General features: G+C 53.6%; 1 protein-coding gene across 1 annotated transcript in view; it reads right to left on the bottom strand.

Annotated features, from left to right (window-relative positions):
• Positions 1 to 11: 11 nt before the first annotated feature.
• Positions 12 to 21,163, bottom strand: part of MCM7 (minichromosome maintenance complex component 7) — a 26,485-nt gene continuing 5,333 nt past the window's right edge. Inside the window, exons 2-15 of the mRNA XM_038768295.1 lie at positions 20,888 to 20,967; positions 20,632 to 20,796; positions 19,909 to 20,033; positions 17,293 to 17,473; positions 17,054 to 17,191; positions 16,815 to 16,964; positions 14,071 to 14,185; positions 12,829 to 12,960; positions 10,351 to 10,434; positions 6,153 to 6,546; positions 4,266 to 4,349; positions 1,064 to 1,232; positions 356 to 465; positions 12 to 278 (exon numbers count right to left, since the gene is read on the bottom strand). Coding sequence (XP_038624223.1) covers positions 77 to 278; positions 356 to 465; positions 1,064 to 1,232; positions 4,266 to 4,349; positions 6,153 to 6,546; positions 10,351 to 10,434; positions 12,829 to 12,960; positions 14,071 to 14,185; positions 16,815 to 16,964; positions 17,054 to 17,191; positions 17,293 to 17,473; positions 19,909 to 20,033; positions 20,632 to 20,796; positions 20,888 to 20,967 — 2,129 coding nt within the window. The 3' untranslated portion in view covers positions 12 to 76. The remainder of the gene's footprint in view (positions 279 to 355; positions 466 to 1,063; positions 1,233 to 4,265; positions 4,350 to 6,152; positions 6,547 to 10,350; positions 10,435 to 12,828; positions 12,961 to 14,070; positions 14,186 to 16,814; positions 16,965 to 17,053; positions 17,192 to 17,292; positions 17,474 to 19,908; positions 20,034 to 20,631; positions 20,797 to 20,887; positions 20,968 to 21,163) is intronic.

The following is a 21,163-nucleotide window of genomic DNA, read 5'->3' as shown; positions in this document are numbered from 1 at the left end:
AGGCGGCCCCGTTCTCACAAACGTCTTTATTGGGCACCGTGGGGGTCGCGGGAGGGATGGGGGGCCGGGGCGGGCGTCAGACGAAGGTGAGGCGGGTGCGGGCCGCGTTCACCTGCCACACGTTGAGCTCTTCGTACTCGTCCAGGGCCGCCTGGAACTGGGCGGGGGTGAAGCCGCGGGACACGCAGCGCTGCTCGGCCTCGGCCAGCCGCACGCCCCCGCCCCCGGCCGCCAGCTCCCGCACCGTGGCGAAGATCACGTCCGACGGCCGCTGCGGCCTGCGGGGACGGGCGGTCAGGGCCGGGCACGCGCACGCGTCCCCGCCTCGGTGGGCGTCCCCCTCCCCGCCACTCACCTGGCCGCCTGCCCCTTGTCCCCCAGCAGCGAATCCTTGGACATCTCCATGAGCCGCATGGCCTCGTTGACGTCCTCCTTCTCCACCGCGTCCACCAGCCGCAGGCGGGCCTGGGGGCAACGGGGCGGTGAGGGGGGGCGGCCCGGCCCCGAGCGCCGCCCGCCTTCCGGACCCGCGGGTCATCAGGTTGTCCCCCGTGGGGCTCAATCAATTAATCGTATTTATCGCGCGCTTACTGTGTGCAGAGCACTGGACTAAGCGCTGGGGAAGTCCAAGTTGGCAACGTACAGAGACGGTCCCTCCCCAACAGCGGGCTCACAGTCTAGAAGATGTATAGAACCTGATGACCCCGTATCCACCCCAGCGCTTAGAACAGTACTCGGCCCGTATTCATTCAATCGTATTTATCGAGCGCGGAGTCGCGCCAGCACTGGCAGACCGAGACAAGTGCAATGCCCGAGGCGGCGCCCGGCAGTTGCCCGAGTCTCCGCCTCTCAACACGGGCCGGGGGCGGCGGCGGCGGGGGTGGCAGGGGGCGGGCAGGGGGGCGCGGAGAGCGTCCGGGGGGCCGGGAAGTGCTGGCTCAGCGGTAGGTCCCATTCCCACGCTACCCGCACAAACAGCACTTTGGAGCCCCCGAGACCGGAGCGGGGGCCGGGGGCAACGGGGACCGCGGCGTGGCCCCGGGCGGTGGGCCCTCGCCCTCACCAGGGCCGTGGCCAGGCGCAGGATGGCCAGCAGGGTCCGGGCGGAGGTGTAGGCGGCGTCATTGCCGGCCCACGACTCGCGCCGCATCTCCACGTAGGCGGCCGTGATGTAGTCGGCCAAGGCCTCGGGCACGGCGGGCTGCTTCTCGCGGCACGTGGCGATGTAGCGCCTGCGGGGCGGGAGAAGGGGCACCGGGGCGGGCCAGCCGTCAACCCGCCCGCGGGGACCCTCCCCGGAGGGGCGGGACGCCGCCGAGGCGGCGGACGCCTCCCCCACCCAAGGAGCTTCCAGATAAGGGTGGCATTTATTAAGCGCTTGCTATGGGCAGAGCACCGTTCTAAGCGCTGGGGAGGTGACAAGGTCATCAGGTTGTCCCACGCGGGGCTCACCGTCTTCATCCCCATTTTACAGATGAGGGAACTGAGGCAGAGAAGTGAAGCGACTTGGCCAAAGTCACCCAGCTGACAAGTGGCGGAGCAGGGATTTATATATATATGTATAAAATGGCATTTATTAAGCACTTACTATGTGCAGAGCACCGTTCTAAGCACTGGGGAGGTTACGAGGTGACCAGGTTGTCCCACAGGGGGCTCACCGTCTTCATCCCCATTTTCCAGATGAGGGAACTGAGGCAGAGAAGTGAAGCGACTTGGCCAAAGTCACCCAGCTGACAAGTGGTGGAGCGGGGATTTATATATATATATATATATATATATATATATAATGGCATTTATTAAGCGCTTACTATGTGCAGAGCACCGCTCTAAGTGCTGGGGAGGTTACAAGGTGATCAGATTGTCCCACGTGGGGCTCTCAGTGTTCATCCCCATTTTCCAGATGAGGGAACTGAGGCAGAGAAGTGAAGCGACTTGGCCAAAGTCACCCAGCTGACAAGTGGCGGAGCGGGGATTTATATATATATATATGTACATATATATATATATGTGTGTGTGTGTGTGTATATATATATACACATATATATGTACATATATATATATATACACATATATATATACATATATAAAAGCACTGGGGAGGTTATGAGGTGACCAGGTTGTCCCACAGGGGGCTCACAGTCTTCATCCCCATTTTCCAGATGAGGGAACTGAGGCACAGAGAAGTGAAGCGACTTGCCCAAAGTCACCCAGCTGACAAGTGGCGGAGCGGGGGTTTTATATATATATATATATATATATATATATATATATATATATATATATATATATATATATATATATATATATATATATATATAATTGCCTTTATTAAGCGCTTACTGTGTGCAGAGCACTATTCTAAGCGCTGGGGAGGTTACAAGGTGCTCAGGTTGTCCCTCGTGGGGCTCACAGTCTTCATCCCCATTTGACAGATGAGGCCCAGAGAGGTGAAGTGACTTGCCCAAAGTCACCCAGCTGACAATTTGCAGAGCTGGAATACGAACCCATGACCTCTGACTCCAAAGCCCGGGCTCTTTCCACTGAGCCACTCTGCTTCTCTACATTACATCAGAGAAGCCTTCCCAGCACTTAGAACAGTGCTTTGCACATAGTAAGCACTTAATAAATGCCATTATTATTATTATTACATTACAGATGGTAATGTCAGACTCTCCCAGGCAGTCCGCACACAGTAAGCGCTCAGTAGGTACAAGGCTTAGAACAGTGCTTTGCACATAGTAAGAGCTGAATAAATGCCATTACTATTATTATTACATTACAGATGGTAATGTCGGACTCTCAGGTGCTTAGTATAAATGCCATTATTATTATTATTACAGTACAGATGGTAGTGTCAGACTCTCCCAGGCGCTCCGCACACAGTAAGCGCTCAGTACATACAATGCTTAGAACAGTGCTTTGCACATAATAAGCGCTTAATAAATGCCATTACTATTATTATTACATTACAGATGGTAATGTTGGACTCTCAGGTGCTTAGTATAAATGCCATTATTATTATTATTACAGTACAGGTGGTAATGTCAGACTCTCCCAGGCGCTCCGCACACAGTAAGCACTCAGTACGTACGAGGCTTAGAACAGTGCTTTGCACATAGTAAGCGCTTAATAAATGCCATTACTATTATCATTACATTACAGATGGTAATGACGGACTCTCAGGTGCTTAGTAAAAATGACATTATTATTATTACAGTACAGATGGTAATGTCAGACTCTCCCAGGCACTCTGCACATAGTAAGCGCTCAGTACGTACAATGCTTAGAACAGTGCTTTGCACATAGTAAGCGCTTAATAAATGCCATTACTATTATCATTACATTACAGATGGTAATGACGGACTCTCAGGTGCTTAGTAAAAATGACATTATTATTATTACAGTACAGATGGTAATGTCAGACTCTCCCAGGCACTCTGCACATAGTAAGCGCTCAGTACGTACAATGCTTAGAACAGTGCTTTGCACATAGTAAGCGCTTAATAAATGCCATTACTATTATCATTACATTACAGATGGTAATGTCGGACTCTCTCAGGTGCTTAGTATAAATGCCATTATTATTATTATTACAGTACAGGTGGTAATGTCAGACTCTCCCAGGCGCTCCGCACACAGTAAGCGCTCAGTACGTACGAGGCTCAGAACAGTGCTTTGCACATAGTAAGCGCTTAATAAATGCCATTACTATTATCATTACATTACAGATGGTAATGTCGGACTCTCTCAGGTGCTTAGTATAAATGCCGTTATTATTATTATTACTACAGTACAGGTGGTAATGTCAGACTCTCCCAGGCGCTCCGCACACAGTAAGCGCTCAGTACGTACGAGGCTCAGAACAGTGCTTTGCACATAGTAAGCGCTTAATAAATGCCATTACTATTATCATTACATTACAGATGGTAATGTTGGACTCTCTCAGGTGCTTAGTAAAAATGCCATTATTATTACAGTACAGATGATAATGTCAGACTCTCCCAGGCAGTCCGCACACAGTACATACAATGCTTAGAACAGTGCTTTGCACATAGTAAGCGCTTAATAAATGCCATTACTATTATCATTACATTACAGATGGTAATGTCGGACTCTCTCAGGTGCTTAGTTTAAATGCCATTATTATTACTGTACAGATGGTAATGTCAGACTCTCCCAGGCTCTCCGCACACACAGGAAGCACCCAGTATGTACGACGGACTGACTGAGCGCCCCCGACACCCACACGCGTCCCCTCCTCTCACCTCATGAGCTTCATATCCAGAGGCTCAAACTGGGAGGGCGGTTGGCGGCTGTGCTGGTGGACGTAAGTGATGTGTTGGGCCAACCTGTTGGGGAGAGGAGAGGGAAGGAAATCAGCCCGCGGACCCCGCCCCGGGCCCGCGGACCCCCGGCGGGGGGCTTCTGGGGCTGCCAGCCCCCGTTGGGGTGGGGGCCATGTGGCACTGAAGTGGGCAGCAGGGAGGAATTGACCCATCGGTGGCATTTATCATCATCATCATCATCATCATCAATCGTGTTTATTGAGTGCTTACTGTGTGCAGAGCACTGTACTAAGCGCTTGGGAAGTCCAAGTTGGCAACATCTAGAGACGGTCCCTACCCAACAGTGGGCTCACAGTCTAAAAGGGGGAGACAGACAACAAAACCAAACATACTATTTATTGATCACTTGCTGTGGGCAGACGGTAATGATGATAGTAACGATGGCATCTGTTAAGCGCCCAAGCACCGTGGTAGATACAGGGTCATCAGGTTGTCCCCCGTGGGGCTCAATCAATCAATCAATCGTATTTATCGAGCGCTTACTGTGTGCAGAGCACTGGACTAAGCGCTTGGGAAGTCCAAGTTGGCAACATATGGAGACGGTCCCTACCCAACAGCGGGCTCACAGTCTAGAAGGGGGAGACAGACAACAAAACATATTAACAAAATAAAATAAAAATAGAATAGATATGTACAAGTAAAATACAGTAATAAATCCGTACAAACATATATACAGGTGCTGTGGGGAAGGGAAGGAGGTAAGGCGGGGGGGGATGGAGGGGGGAGGAGGGGGAGAGGAAAAAGGGGGCTCAGTGTGGGAAGGCCTCCTGGAGGAGGTGAGCTCTCAGTAGGGCCTTGAAGGGAGGAAGAGAGCTAGCGCGGCAGAGGTGCGGAGGGATTGGGGGCATTCCAGGCCCGGGGGAGGACGTGGCAACATATAAAGTCAGTCAGTCCCTACCCAACAGCGGGCTCACAGTCTAGAAGATGTCTTAGAACCTGATGACCCCGTATCCACCCCAGCGCTTAGAACGGTGCTCGGCCCGTATTCATTCATTCATTCAATCGTATTTATCGAGCGCTTACCGTGTGCAGAGCACTGTTCTAAGCGCTTGGGAAGTCCAAGTTGGCAACGTATAGAGACGGCCATCATCATCATCATCAATCGTATTTATTGAGCGCTTACTGTGTGCAGAGCATTGTACTAAGTGCTTGGGAAGCACAAATTGGCAACATCTAGAGACAGTCCCTACCTAACAGTGGGCTCACAGTCTAAAAGGGGGAGACAGAGAACAAAACCAAACATACTAACAAAATAAAATAACTAGAATAGATATGTACAAGTAAAATAAATAGAGTAATAAATCTGTACAAACATATATACATCTATCCAGGTGCTGTGGGGAAGGGAAGGAGGTAAGATGGGGGGGATGGAGAGGGGGACGAGGGGGAGAGGAAGGAAGGGGCTCAGTCTGGGAAGGCCTCCTGGAGGAGGTGAGCTCTCAATGGGGCCTTGAAGGGAGGAAGAGAGCTAGCGCGGCGGATGGGCAGAGGGATTGGGGGCATTCCAGGCCCGGGGGATGACGTGGGCCGGGGGTCGATGGCGGGACGGGCGAGAACGAGGTACGGTGAGGTCCCTACCCAACAGCGGGCTCACAGCCTAGAAGACCGGGAGCCCCGCGTGGGACAACCTGATGACCCCGTATCCACCCCAGCGCTCAGAACGGTGCTCGGCCCGTATTTGTCCATTCAACGGTATTTATCAAGCGCCCACCGTGCGCAGAGCACCGTGCCAAGCGCTTGGGAACGGATGCCGTCGTCCCTATTTCGGGTTGGGGGCCGAGGGGGGGGAGGGGGTGGGTGTCTCACCGCAGGTCGTTGTCGCGGTCGGGCCGGTCCTGGATGAGCCAGAGCAGGTCGAAGCGGGACAGCAGGGCCGCGGGGAGCTGCACGTTCTGCTCCAGGCTGCGGCGCGGATTGTAGCGCCCGTAGGCCGGGTTGGCGGCCGCCAGGATGGAGCAGCGGGCGTTGAGGGTGGTGAGGATGCCCGCCTTGGCGATGGAGATGGTCTGCTGCTCCATGACCTCGTGGATGGCCGTCCGGTCCGCCTCCGCCATCTTGTCGAACTCATCGATGCAGCAGACGCCCAGGTCGGCCAGGACCAGCGCTCCCCCCTCCAGGGTCAGCTCGCCGCTCACGGGGTCCCGCAGCACCGCCGCCGTCAGACCCACGCCCGACGACCCCCGGCCCGTCGTGTACTGGCCTGACCCCCCAGCGTGGCGGGGCGGCGGGGACACACAAGAGCACACGAATCGGACAGGAGAATCATGAGCCCGCTGTTGCCTAGGGACCGTCCCTACGTGTTGCCGACTTGTCCTTCCCAAGCGCTTAGTACAGTGCTCTGCACCCGGTAAGCGCTCAATCAATACGATTGATTTTTTTTTTTAATGACATTTATTAAGCGCTTACTATGTGCAAAGCACTGTTCTGAGCGCTGGGGAGGTTACAAGGTGATCAGGTTGTTCCCTATGGGGTTCCCAGTCTTCATCCCCATTTTCCAGATGAGGGAGCTGGGGCCCAGAGAAGTGACTTGCCCAAAGTCACCCAGCTGACAAGGGGCGGAGCCAGCATTCGAACCCACGACCTCTGACTCCCAAGCCCGGGCTCTTTCCGCCGAGCCACGCTGCTTCTCTAAAAAGCCACCCAGCTGATAAGGGGCGGAGCCGGGATTCGAACCCACGACCCCTGAGTCCCAAGCCCAGGCTCTTTCCGCTGAGCCATGCTGCTTCTCTAAATAGCCACCCAGCTGATAAGGGGCGGGGCCGGCATTCGAACCCACGACCTCCGACTCCCAAGCCCGGGCTCTTTCCGCAAGCCACGCTGCTTCTCTAAAAAGCCACCCAGCTGATAAGGGGCGGAGCCGGGATTCGAACCCACGACCCCTGAGTCCCAAGCCCGGGCTCTTTCCGCCGAGCCACGCTGCTTCTCTAAAAAGCCACCCAGCTGATAAGGGGCGGAGCCGGGATTCGAACCCACGACCTCTGAGTCCCAAGCCCGGGCTCTTTCCGCTGAGCCACGCTGCTTCTCTAAAAAGCCACCCAGCTGATAAGGGGCGGAGTCGGGATTCGAACCCACAACCTCTGACTCCCAAGCCTGGGCTCCTTCCGCTGAGCCACGCTGCTTCTCTAAAAAGCCACCCAGCTGATAAGGGGCGGAACCAGGATTCGAACCCACGACTTCTGACTCCCAAGCCCGGGCTCTTTCCGCGAGCCACGCTGCTTCTCTAAAAAGCCACCCAGCTGATAAAGGGCGGAGTCGGGATTCGAACCCACAACCTCTGACTCCCAAGCCTGGGCTCCTTCCGCCGAGCCACGCTGCTTCTCTAAAAAGCCACCCAGCTGATAAGGGGCGGAACCAGGATTCGAACCCACGACTTCTGACTCCCAAGCCCGGGCTCTTTCCGCGAGCCACGCTGCTTCTCTAAAAAGCCACCCAGCTGATAAGGGGCGGAGCCGGGATTCGAACCCACGACCTCCAACTCCCAAGCCCGGGCTCTTTCCGCCGAGCCACGCTGCTTCTCTAAAAAGCCACCCAGCTGATACGGGGCGGAGCCGGCATTCGAACCCACGACCTCTGACTCCCAAGCCCGGGCTCTTTCCGCGAGCCACGCTGCTTCTCTAAAAAGCCACCCAGCTGATAAGGGGCGGAGCCGGGATTCGAACCCACGACCTCCAACTCCCAAGCCCGGGCTCTTTCCACCGAGCCACGCTGCTTCTCTAAAAAGCCACCCAGCTGATAAGGGGCGGAGCCGGGATTCGAACCCACAACCTCTGACTCCCAAGCCTGGGCTCCTTCCGCCGAGCCACGCTGCTTCTCTAAAAAGCCACCCAGCTGATAAGGGGCGGAGCCGGCATTCGAACCCACGACCTCTGAGTCCCAAGCCCGGGCTCTTTCTGCCGAGCCACGCTGCTTCTCTAAAAAGCCACCCAGCTGATAAGGGGCGGAGCCGGGATTCGAACCCACGACCTCTGTGTCCCAAGCCCGGGCTCTTTCCGCTGAGCCACGCTGCTTCTCTAAAAAGCCACCCAGCTGATAAGGGGCGGAACCAGGATTCGAACCCACAACCTCTGACTCCCAAGCCTGGGCTCCTTCCGCCGAGCCACGCTGCTTCTCTAAAAAGCCACCCAGCTGATAAGGGGCGGAGCCGGCATTCGAACCCACGACCTCTGAGTCCCAAGCCCGGGCTCTTTCCGCCGAGCCACGCTGCTTCTCTAAAAAGCCACCCAGCTGATAAGGGGCGGAGCCGGGATTCGAACCCACGACCTCTGTGTCCCAAGCCCGGGCTCTTTCCGCTGAGCCACGCTGCTTCGCCACCCAGCTGATAAGGGGCGGAACCAGGATTCGAACCCACGACTTCTGACTCCCAAGCCCGGGCTCTTTCCGCGAGCCACGCTGCTTCTCTAAAAAGCCACCCAGCTGATAAAGGGCGGAGTCGGGATTCGAACCCACAACCTCTGACTCCCAAGCCTGGGCTCCTTCCGCTGAGCCACGCTGCTTCTCTAAAAAGCCACCCAGCTGATAAGGGGCGGAACCAGGATTCGAACCCACGACTTCTGACTCCCAAGCCCGGGCTCTTTCCGCGAGCCACGCTGCTTCTCTAAAAAGCCACCCAGCTGATAAAGGGCGGAGTCGGGATTCGAACCCACAACCTCTGACTCCCAAGCCTGGGCTCCTTCCGCTGAGCCACGCTGCTTCTCTAAAAAGCCACCCAGCTGATAAGGGGCGGAACCAGGATTCGAACCCACGACTTCTGACTCCCAAGCCCGGGCTCTTTACGCGAGCCACGCTGCTTCTCTAAAAAGCCACCCAGCTGATAAGGGGCGGAGCCAGGATTCGAACCCACGACCTCCAACTCCCAAGCCCGGGCTCTTTCCGCCGAGCCACGCTGCTTCTCTAAAAAGCCACCCAGCTGATACGGGGCGGAGCCGGCATTCGAACCCACGACCTCTGACTCCCAAGCCCGGGCTCTTTCCGCCGAGCCACGCTGCTTCTCTAAAAAGCCACCCAGCTGATAAGGGGCGGAGCCGGGATTCGAACCCACGACCTCCGACTCCCAAGCCCGGGCTCCTTCCGCAGAGCCATGCTGCTTCTCTACAAAGCCACCCAGCTGATAAGGGGCGGAGCCGGCATTCGAACCCACGACCTCTGACTCCCAAGCCCGGGCTCTTTCCGCCGAGCCACGCTGCTTCTCTAAAAAGCCACCCAGCTGATAAGGGGCGGAGCCGGGATTCGAACCCACGACCTCCGACTCCCAAGCCCGGGCTCTTGCCGCCGAGCCACGCTGCTTCTCTAAAAAGCCACCCAGCTGATAAGGGGTGGAGCCGGCATTCGAACCCACGACCTCTGAGTCCCAAGCCCGGGCTCTTTCCGCGAGCCACACTGTTTCTCTAAAAAGCCACCCAGCTGATAAGGGGCGGAGCCAGCATTCGAACCCACGACCTCTGAGTCCCAAGCCCGGGCTCTTTCCGCTGAGCCACGCTGCTTCTCTAAATAGCCACCCAGCTGATAAGGGGCGGAGCCGGGATTCGAACCCACGACCCCTGAGTCCCAAGCCCGGGCTCTTTCCGCCGAGCCACGCTGCTTCTCTAAAAAGCCACCCAGCTGATAAGGGGAGGAGCTGGCATTCGAACCCACGACCTCCGACTCCCAAGCCCGGGCTCCTTCCGCAGAGCCATGCTGCTTCTCTAAAAAGCCACCCAGCTGATAAGGGGCGGAGCCGGGATTCGAACCCATGACCTCCGACTCCCAAGTCCGGGCTCTTTCCGCCGAGCCACGCTGCTTCTCTAAAAAGCCACCCAGCTGATAAGGGGCGGGGTCTGGATTCGAACCCGTGACTCCCACTCCCAAGCCCGGGCTCTTTCCGCCGAGCCCCGCGACGGAGCCGGAATTAGAACCCACGTCCCCTGACTCCCGAGCCCGGGCTGTCGCCACCGAGTCACGCCGCTTCTGGCCGGTCCCCGGCCCCCTCCCCTCCGCCCTCCGCCCTCCCCGGGGGCGTCCCACTCACTGCGGGGGGCCAGGCGGTCGATGTAGGACAGGAGCTGGGACTTGGCGACTCCGGGGTCCCCCATGAGACAGATGTTGATGTTCCCTGCGGGAGACGGATGAACGAGTCAACCCCCTGCCCTGGCTGGTTATAGAATAATAATAATAATAATAATAATAACAATAATAATAATAACAACAATAACAATAATAATAACGGCATTTATTAAGTGCTTACTATGTGCAAAGCACTGTTCATCCATTCATTCAATCATATTTATTAAGCGCTTACTGTGTGCAGAGCACTGTACTACTCAATCAATCAATCGTATTTATTGAGCGCTTACTGAGTGCAGAGCACTGGACTAAGCGCTTGGGAAGTCCAAGTTGGCAACATCTAGAGACGGTCCCGACCCGACAGTGGGCTCACAGTCTAGAAGGGGGAGGCAGAGAACAAAACCAAACATACTAGCAAAATAGAATAAATAGAATAGATATGTACAGGTAAAATAAATAGAGTAATAAATAAATAGAGTAATAATAAATAAATAGAGTAATAGTTCTGTTCTAAGCGCATGGGAGTTTACAAGGTGATCAGGTTGTCCCTCCGGGGGCTCACAGTCTTAATCCCCATTTTCCAGATGAGGGAGCCGAGGCCCAGAGAAGTGAAGTGACTTGCCCAAAGGCACACAGCTGAGAAGTAGCGGAGTCGGGATTTTAATAAATAATAATAATAATGATGGCATTTGTTAAGCGCTTACTATGTGCAGAGCACTGTTCTAAGCGCTGAGGGGGAATACAAGGTGATCAAGTTGTCCCACGTGGGGCTCACAGTCTTAATCCCCATTTTACAGATGAGGGAACTGAGGCCCAGAGAAGTGAAGTGACTTACCCAAAGTCACACAGCTGACAAGTGGCGGAGTCGGGATTTGAATAATAATAATAATGGCATTTGTTAAGCGCTTACTATGTGCAGAGCACTGTTCTAAGCGCAGAGGGGGAATATAAGGTGATCAAGTTGTCCCACATGGGGCTCACAGTCTTAATCCCCATTTTACAGATGAGGGAACTGAGGCCCAGAAGTGAAGTGACTTGCCCAAAGTCACACAGCTGAGAAGTGGCAGAATCGGGATTTGAATAATAATAATAATAATGGCATTTGTTAAGCACTTACTATGTGCAGAGCACTGTTCTAAGTGCTGAGGGGGAATACAAGGTGATCAGGTTGTCCCACCTGTGGACAGTCTTCATCCCCATTTTACAGATGAGGTAACTGAGGCCCAGAGAAGTGAAGTGACTTGCCCAAAGTCACCCAGCTGATAAGTGGCAGAGTCGGGATTTGAACCCATGACCTCTGACTCCAAAGCCCGTTCTCCTTCCACTGAGCCACGCGGCTTCTATATCTGAGTCAAGCAGACCTAGGGAATTTGGGGAGTGGTCCAAGGATGCAGAAGGATGGGGAGGAGGGGCCAGAGCGGCCCCCCAGAATAATAATAATAATGATAGCATTAATTAAGCGCTTACTATGTGCAAAGCACTGTTCTAAGCGCATGGGAGTTTACAAGGTGATCAGGTTGTCCCACATGGGGCTCACGGTCTTTAATCCCCATTTTACAGATGAGGGAACTGAGGCCCAGAGAAGTGAAGGGACTTGCCCAAAGTCACCCAGCTGAGAAGTGGCAGAGTTGGGATTTGAACCCATGACCTCTGACTCCAAAGCCCGAGCTCTTTCCACTGAGCCACGCTGCTTCTGTATCTGAGTCGAGCAGACCTAGGGAATTTGGGGAGTGGTCCAAGGATGTGGAAGGATGGGGAGGAGGGGCCAGAGCGGCCCCCCAGAATAATAATAATGATGGCATTTATTAAGCGCTTACTATGTGCAAAGCACTGTTCTAAGCGCTGGGGAGGTTCCAAGGTGATGAGGTTGTCCCACATGGGGCTCCCAGTCTTCATCCCCATTTTACAGATGAGGGAACTGAGGCCCGGAGAAGTGAAGTGACTTGCCCAAAGTCACCCAGCTGACAATTGGCGGACACACACGTCTGCTGTGTGACCTTGGGCAAGTCACTTTCTGAGCCTCAGTTCCCTCATCTGTAAAATGGGGATGAAGACTGTGAGCCCCGCGTGGGACAACTTGATCGCCTTGTACCCCCCACCAGCGCTTAGAACAGGGCTTTGCACATAGTAAGCGCTTAACCAATGCCATCATCATTATTATTTATTTATACATATCTATTCTATTTATTTTATTTTGTTAGTATGTTTGGTTTTGTTCTCTGTCTCCCCCTTTTAGACTGTGAGCCCACTGTTGGGTAGGGACCGTCTCTAGATGTTGCCAATTTGGACTTCCCAAGCGCTTAGTACAGTGCTCTGCACATAGTAAGCGCTCCATAAATACGATTGATGATGATGATGATTGTTATCATTATTATTATTATTATTATTATTATTAGTGGAAAGAGCATCATACAGAAATCAAAGGACTTGGGGTCTCCCTCACCTCTGATCTTCATGCCCCGAGGGGACTGGTCCACGCCCCCCACCAGCAGCAACAGCAGGGCCTTCTTCACGTCCTCGTGGCCGTAGATCTCGGGGGCGATGGAGGCCGCCAGCTTCTCGTAGAAATCCTCCTCTGCGGGCGGGAACGAGCGAGCGAGGCGCCTTGACCCCGGCCCCCCCGCCACAGGTGGCCCCCAAACCCCCTCCCCGCTAATAATAATATTAGTCTTCAAGACTGTGAGCCCGCTGTTGGGTAGGGACCGTCTCTATATGTTGCCGATTTGTACTTCCCAAGCGCTTAGTACAGTGCTCTGCACACAGTAAGCGCTCAATCAATCAATCAATCGTATTTATTGAGCGCTTACTATGTGCAGAGCACTGTACTAAGCGCTTGGGAAGTACAAATTGGCATCACATAGAGACAGTCCCTACCCAACAGTGGGCTCACAGTCTAAAAGGGGGAGACAGAGAACAGAACCAAACATACCAACAAAATAAAATAAGTAGGATAGAAATGTACAGGTAAAATAAATAAATAAATAAATAGAGTAATAAATATGTACAACCATATATACATATATACAGGTATATAAATACGATTGTATATAAATACGATTGATTGATTGGTAAGCCGTGGACCAGGCCCTGGGGTAGAGACGAGATCGGCAGGTTGGGCCCAATCCCTGTCCCGCATGGGGCTCGCTGCCTCCATCCCCATTTGACGGACGAGGGAACCGAGGCCCAGAGAAGCGAAGCGACTCGCCCAAGGTCACACGGCAGGCGAGTGGCGGAACCGGGATTAGAACTCAGGGCCTGCTGAGTCCCAGGGCCGGGCTCTCGCCACTAGGTCACACTGCCTTCCCCGTAACCGGCCGTCGTGGACCCCGGAAACTAGGGATGGGGGTTGGAGGGTGTGAAATGAGAAATGAAATGAGGGTGCGCTTAGAACGGCGCTTTGCACATAGTAAGCGCTCAGTAAATACGAATGAATGAATGAATAATAATAACGATGGTATTTGTTAAGCGCTTACTATGTGCAAAGCACCGTTCTAAGCGCCGGGGAGGTTCAAGGTGATCAGGTTGTCCCACGGGGGGGCTCGCGGTTTCCATCCCCATTTGACAGGTGAGGTCACTGAGGCCCAGAGAAGTGACCTGCCCCAAGTCACGCGGCTGCCGGAGCCAGGATTTGAACCCGTGACCTCGGACTCCAAAGCCCCGGCTCTTGCCGCTTCTCTGGGCTCACCGGTGATCTGCCGCAGCTCCTCCCCGCTGAGCTCCCCGGGCCCGGCCTCGTCGTCCTCGCTCTTGTTCATCTTCACGATGCGGTGGGCTTCCAGGTACGTCTCCGAGAGCAGGCCCTGGGCCCCAGGCGCGGTCACGCGTGGGCCCGCGCGGGCTCACGCGTGTGCCCGCGCGTGCTCCTGAGTCCCCAGCCTCCTCCCGCACACCCTGCCGGCTTGGGACGGGGAGGAAGGTCACGGGGTAACGTGAGCGGACGCAACGAGGCTACGGGGCCGGGGAGGGGCCCCCTTTATGGCGGCCTGAAGGGGAGATTTGGGGGTACGGGATGAAGTGTCTGCTCGGTGGCCTTGGGCAAGTCACTTCACTTCCCTGGGCCTCACCATATAGAACGATGGCATCCGTTAAGCGCTTCCTATGTGCCGACCACTGTACTAAGCGCTGGGGTGGATACTCACCGTTTATAAAAATGATGGTATTCGTTAAGCGCTTCCTATGTGCCAAGCACCGTACTAAGGGCTGGGGTGGATAATCACCATTTATAAAAATGATGGTATTTGTTAAGTGCTTCCTATGTGTCGAGCACTGTACTAAGCGCTGGGGTGAATACTCACCGTTTATAACAATGATGGTATTCGTTAAGCGCTTCCTATGTGCCAAGCACCGTACTAAGCGCTGGGGTGGATAGTCACCGTTTCTAATAATGATGGTATTCGTTAAGCGCTTACTATGGGCCGAGCACCGTACTAAGCGCTGGGGTGGATACTCACCGTTTATAACAATGATGGTATTCATTAAGCGCTTACTATGGGCCAAGCACCGTACTAAGCGCTGGGGTGGATAGTCACCGTTTATAACAATGATGGTATTCGTTAAGCGCTTCCTATGTGCCAAGCACCGTACTAAGCGCTGGGGTGGATAGTCACCGTTTATAACAATGATGGTATTCGTTAAGCGCTTTCTATGGGCCAAGCACTGTACTAAGCGCTGGGGTGGACACTCACCGTTTATAACTATGATCGTCTTCTAGACTGTTAGCCCACTGTTGGGTAGGGACCATCTCTATATGTTGACAACTTGTACATCCCAAGCGCTTAGTACAGTGCTCTGAACACAGTAAACGCTCAATAAATACGATTGATTGGTTGATTAATGATGGCACACGTTAAGTGCTTACTATGGGCCGGGCACTGTACTAAACGCTGGAGTGGATACTCACCCTTTATAACAATGATGGTATTCGTTAAGCGCTTACTATGGGCTGAGCACTGTACTAAGTGCTGGAGTGGATATTCACCATTTATAACGATGGGATTTGTTAAGCACTTACTTTGTGCTTAAAAGTAAAATGGGGATGAAGACTGGGAGCCCTATGCGGGACAGGGACTGCTTGTATCCAGCCCAGCGCTTACTACAGTGCCCGGCACATAGTAAGCACTTAACGAATACCATCGTTATTATAAATGGTGAGTATCCACCCCAGCGCTTGGTACAGTGCTTGGCACAAAGTAAGTGCTTAACGAATGCCATTGTTATAAACGGTGAGCATCCACCCCCGCGCTTAGTACAGTGCCTGGCACATAGTAAGCACTTAACGAATACCGTCATTATCATTATAAATGGTGAGTATCCACCCCAGCGCTTGGTACAGTGCTTGGCACAAAGTAAGTGCTTAACGAATGCCATTATTATAAATGGTGAGTATCCACCCCAGCGCTTAGTACAGTGCTCAGCCCACAGTAAGCGCTTAACGAATACCATCATTGTTATAAACGGTTAGTATCCACCCCAGCGCTTGGTACAGTGCCCGGCACATAAAAGCGCTTAACGAATACCATGGTTATAAACGGTGAGTATCCACCCCAGCGCTTAGTACGGTGCCCAGCACATAGTAAGAGCTTAACGAATACCATGGTTATAAATGGGGAGTATCCACCCCAGCGCTTAGTACAGTGCCCGGCACATAGTAAGCGCTTAACGAATACCATGGTTATAAATGGGGAGTATCCACCCCAGCACTTACCCATAGTAAGCGCTTAACCAATACCATCATTATAAACGGTGAGTATCCACCCCAGCGCTTAGTACAGTGCCCGGCACATAGTAAGAGCTGAACGAATACCATGGTTATAAATGGGGAGTATCCACCCCAGCACTTAGTGCGGTGCTCAGCCCATAGTAAGCGCTTAACGAATACTGTCACTGTTATAGATGATGAGTGTCCACCCCAGCGCTTAGTGCTCAGCCCGTAGTAAGCGCTTAATGAATACCATCATCATCATCATCAATCGTATTTATTAAGCACTTACTATGTGCAGAGCACTGTACTAAGCGCTTGGGAAGTACAAATTGGCAACATCTAGAGACGGTCCCTACCCAGCAGCGGGCTCACAGTCTAAAAGGGGGGAGACAGAGAACAAAACCGAACATACTAACCAAATAAAATAAATAGAATAGATAGGGACAAGTAAAATAAATAAATAAATAAATATCCAGCCCAGCGCTTAGTATGGTGCTCATCCCAGAGTAAGTGCTGAAATAAATAAATAAATAAATATCCACCCCAGCGCTTAGTACGGTGCTCATCCCAGAGTAAGCGCTGAACGAACACCACCGTTAGGACCGTAAACGGTGAAGGAGACGGGCCCCGGGTGCTGAACGCGGGCGGGCGGACGTGCCCGCTTGGCGTTGGACGGTCCCGTCCGGCGCGCGCGCGCGGGGTGCGGCGCCCGGCCGCCCCGTCCTCACCTGTACCACCTGGCGGAAGCCGGAGCGGAGCATGGGCAGGAAGACGCCCGTGACGCTGACGTGATCCCCGGGCTGGGCCAGCCGCGTGTTCTCCCCCTCCACCATCACCGTCAGGCTGCGCGGGATGTTGCCCACGGGCACCTGGTCGCTCTGTTGGGGGCATCCGGGGCGGGGAGGGGGCGTCAGGCCGGCGGCGGCGGGGTCCCGCGCCCCCCGCCCGCCCATGCCCGGACACCCACGTGCTCCTGCATCTTCAGCTCCTGGAACTTGACGAATTTGGAGCCGCGGGTCTGGAGGTAGAGCCGCCCGCCCGAGCGGTTGGTCTGGCACTCCTGGCTCGGGCACATGATCAGCGGCATGAAGGTGGGAGCCTGGATCTGGGGGCGGGCGGCGGAGGCGGGTTGGCGGCGGGCACCCGCCGGGTGCCCGCCGCCCCCTCGCCCCGGCCCGCCCGCCCGCGGGGTGCGGAGGTCCCTACCGGCTGGTAGGTCTCCGCCCCGCACTGGTCGCAGGTGTAGGTGGCCACCACCATCCTGGGCTTGACCTCCGAGACGCGGGTGACGATGCCCCGCACGGTGACCAGCTTGCCCACGGAGTCGGCCCGCACGTCCCGGATGACCCGCGGCTTGCTGCTGCCCGGGCCGCGGAAGTACAGCTCGCTGGCGGTGGGGGGGGGGGGGGAGGCGGGATATGTATCGGGTCACGGGTTCGAATCCCGGCTCCGCCAACTGTCAGCGGCGTGACTTTGGGCAAGTCGATTCACTTCTCCGGGCCTCGGTTCCCTCATCTGGAAAATGGGGGGCCCCCCGTGGGACAACCTGATCTCCTTGTAATCTCCCCAGTGCTTAGTACATCGTAAGCGCTTAATAAATGCCATCATCATTATTATTACTTTATTATTTATTTGTACATATTTATTTATTTTCTTTTGTTAATATGTTTTGCGTTGTTCTCCGTCTCCCCCTTCTAGACTGTGTTGGGTAGGGCCGTCTCTAGATGTTGCCAACTTGGACTTCCCAAGCGCTTAGTACAGTGCTCTGCACACGGTAAGCGCTCAATAAATACAATTGAATGAATGAATTTATTACTCTACTTGTTTATTTTACTTGTACATATTTCTTCTATTTATTTTCTTTTGTTAATATGTTTTGTTTTGTTGTCCGTCTCCCCCTTTTAGACTGTGGGCCCACTGTTGGGTAGGGACCGTCTCTAGATGTTGCCGACTTGTACTTCCCAAGCGCTTAGTACAGTGCTCTGCACACAGTAAGCGCTCAATAAATACAATTGAATGAATGACTATGTATGTTTGTACGTATTTATTACTCTACTTATTTATTTTACTTGTACATATTTATTTTATTTTGTTAATATGTTTTGTTTTGTTCTCCATCTCCCCCTTCTAGACTGTGAGCCCACTCACTGTTGGGTAGGGACCGTCTCTAGATGTTGCCAACTTGGACTTCCCAAGCGCTTAGTACAGTGCTCTGCACACAGTAAGCGCTCAATAAATACAATTGAATGAATGACTTTGTATGTTTGTACGTATTTATTACTCTAGTTATTTATTTATTTTACTTGTACATATTTATTCTATTTATTTTCTTTTGTTAATATGTTTTGTCATCTGTCTCCCCTTTCTAGCCTGTGAGCCCGCTGTTGGGTAGGGACCGTCTCTAGATGTTGCCAACTTGGACTTCCCAAGCGCTTACTACAGTGCTCTGCACACAGTAAGCACTCAATAAATACGATTGAATGAATGAATGAATTTGCTACGGTGCTGAACTCTCCTCCCCAAAGCACTTAGGACAGTGCTCTGCCCATAGTAAGCACTCAATAAATACAGTCGTCTGACTAGACTGGAAGCTTGTTCGAGGGCAGGATATGCGTCTTACGGTTCCCAAGCATTTAGTAATAATAATAATAATAATTATGGCATTTGTTAAGTGCTCACTATGTGCCAAGCACTGCAATAATAATAATAATGATGGCATTTATTAAGCGCTTACTACATGCCAAGCACTGTTCTGAGCGCTGGGGAGGTTACAAGGTGATCAGGTTGTCCCACGGGGGGCTCACAGTCTTCATCCCCATTTTACAGATGAGGGAACTGAGGCTCAGAGAAGTGAAGTGACTTGCCCAAAGTCACACAGCTGACAACTGACGGAGTCAGAATTTGAACCCACGACCGCTGACTCCCAAGCCCGGGCTCTTTCCACTGAGCCACGTTGCTGTATTAAGCGCCGAGGTGGACACAAGCATATCGGGTTGGACACAGTCCCCTGTCCTGCTTAGGGCTCACAGCCTTCATCCCCATTTTGTTTTATTATGTGTAATTTATTTATTTTTCACTTTTTATTAAGTACAATGAATTAAATGCACCACGCACTTGTCTACTTGTTTTGTTCTGTTGTCTGTCTCCCCCTTCTAGACTGCGAGCCCATTGTTGGGTAGGGATCGTCTTTATATGTTGCCGATTTGTACTTCCCAAGCGCTTAGTACAGTGCTCTGCACACAGTAAATACGATTGAATGGATGAATTTTACAGATGAGGCAACTGAGGCCCAGAGAATAATAATAATGATAGTATTTGTGAAGCGCTTACTACATGCCAAGCACTGTTCTAAGCGCTGGGGAGGTCACAAAGTAATCAGAAGCGACTTGCCCGAGGCCACCCAGCAGACAAGCGGCAGGGCCGGGATTAGAACAGCGTGGCTCAGTGGAAAGAGCCCGGGCTTGGGAGTCAAAGGTCATGGGTTCAAATCCCGGCTCTGCCACTCGTCAGCTGGGTGACTGGGCAAGTCACTTGACTTCTCTGGGCCTCAGTTCCCTCATCTGTAAAATGGGGATTAATATTGTGAGCCCCACATGGGACAACCTGATCACCTTGTAGCTTCCCTAGCGCTTAGAACAGTGCTTTGCACATAATAAGCGCTTAGCAAATGCCAAAATTATTATTATTAGAACCCATGGCTTCCATGCTGCTCCTCAGCGCCCTGCCCACACTAAGCGCTCAATAAATGCCATCGATCGATTTGGCCGCCACGGCCGACCCCAGGATCGGGGGGAAGGGGCCGGGGGGACCCCCCACACTCACAATCTGCGCATGAGCTCGGGGGGGTACTGGTTCTGGGGGTCCCGTGTCGCCCCGGGGTCCCGGCTGCGCTGCTCCATCATCAGCCGGTGCTCGATGTACACGTCCAGGACGTCCTTACGCACTGCCTGCCGGGGGAAAGGATAATAATAACAATAATAATGATGGCATTTGTTAAGCGCTTACTCTGTGCAAAGCACTGTTCTAACCGCTGGGGAGGTTACAAGGTGATCAGGTTGTCCCATGGAGGGGCTCACAGTCTTAATCCCCATTTTACAGATGGGGTAACAGGCACAGAGAAGTGAAGTGACAATTGGCGGAGCCGGGATTTGAACCCATGACCTCTGACTCCAAAGCCCGGGCTCTTTCCACTGAGCCGCGGATGGGAGCGTGATGGGCGGAAAGGGGAGGCGCTTCCCCGTGGCCCCGGGCCTGCAAAGGGGCAGCTCCCCATTAATAACGGCATTTATTAAGCGCTTACCCTACTACTCTATTTTACTTGTACATATTTATTCTATTTATTTTACTTTGTTAATATGTTTTGTTATCTGTCTCCCCCTTCTAGACTGTGAGCCCGCTGTCGGGTAGGGACCGTCTCTAGATGTTGCTGACCCGGACTTCCCAAGCGCTTAGTCCAGTGCTCTGCACACAGTAAACGCTCAATAAATACGATTGAATGAATGAATGCAAAGCACTGTTCCGAGCCCCCCCCCTCGCCCCCGTCACCTCCTTCTCCTTGTACTGGGGCAGCAGCTCCTGCACGGCGTCGGAGAAGAGGCGGGCGTAGCGCTTGGTGTTCTCGCAGATGGAGTCCACCAGCTCGGGGTCTTCCTCTCCGACGTCGTCCAGGTCCACGTAGAGGGCCACCTGCTCCCGGTGGGCCAGCCGCGCCTGGCGAGCGGGAGGGACGCGCCCGCCTCAGCGAAACCCGCCCCTCGCCCCGTCCCCGCCCGCCCGCCTCCCGTCCCGGCCTGACCCTCACCAACTGGTCCCCGTATTTGAACTGCTTCTTGCCAAATTCGTCATCCTGGTAGAAGTCCTGCAGGAACTTCTTGGCCTTTTCTGTGACAAAGGGAGAAGGGGATGCGGTGGTCGCTCTCTCTCCCCCGCCGTCCTGCCCCTCTTCCCGCCCTCCCTCTCCGGGTCTGGGCCGGCTTCAAAGGCCAAAGGGGTCGGGCCCGACTCCGGGCTGGGGCGGTCAGTCCAGCCCGGAGGGGAGGGGATGGGTTCCCTTCGCCCCGGCACGCGGCCGCCCCGC

Source organism: Tachyglossus aculeatus, chromosome Y4 (genome assembly GCF_015852505.1).
Source record: "Tachyglossus aculeatus isolate mTacAcu1 chromosome Y4, mTacAcu1.pri, whole genome shotgun sequence".
Classification (NCBI taxonomy): Eukaryota; Metazoa; Chordata; class Mammalia; order Monotremata; family Tachyglossidae; genus Tachyglossus; species Tachyglossus aculeatus.
Note: the sequence above shows the minus strand (reverse complement) of the source record. Positions and strands in the feature narration are given on the sequence as shown.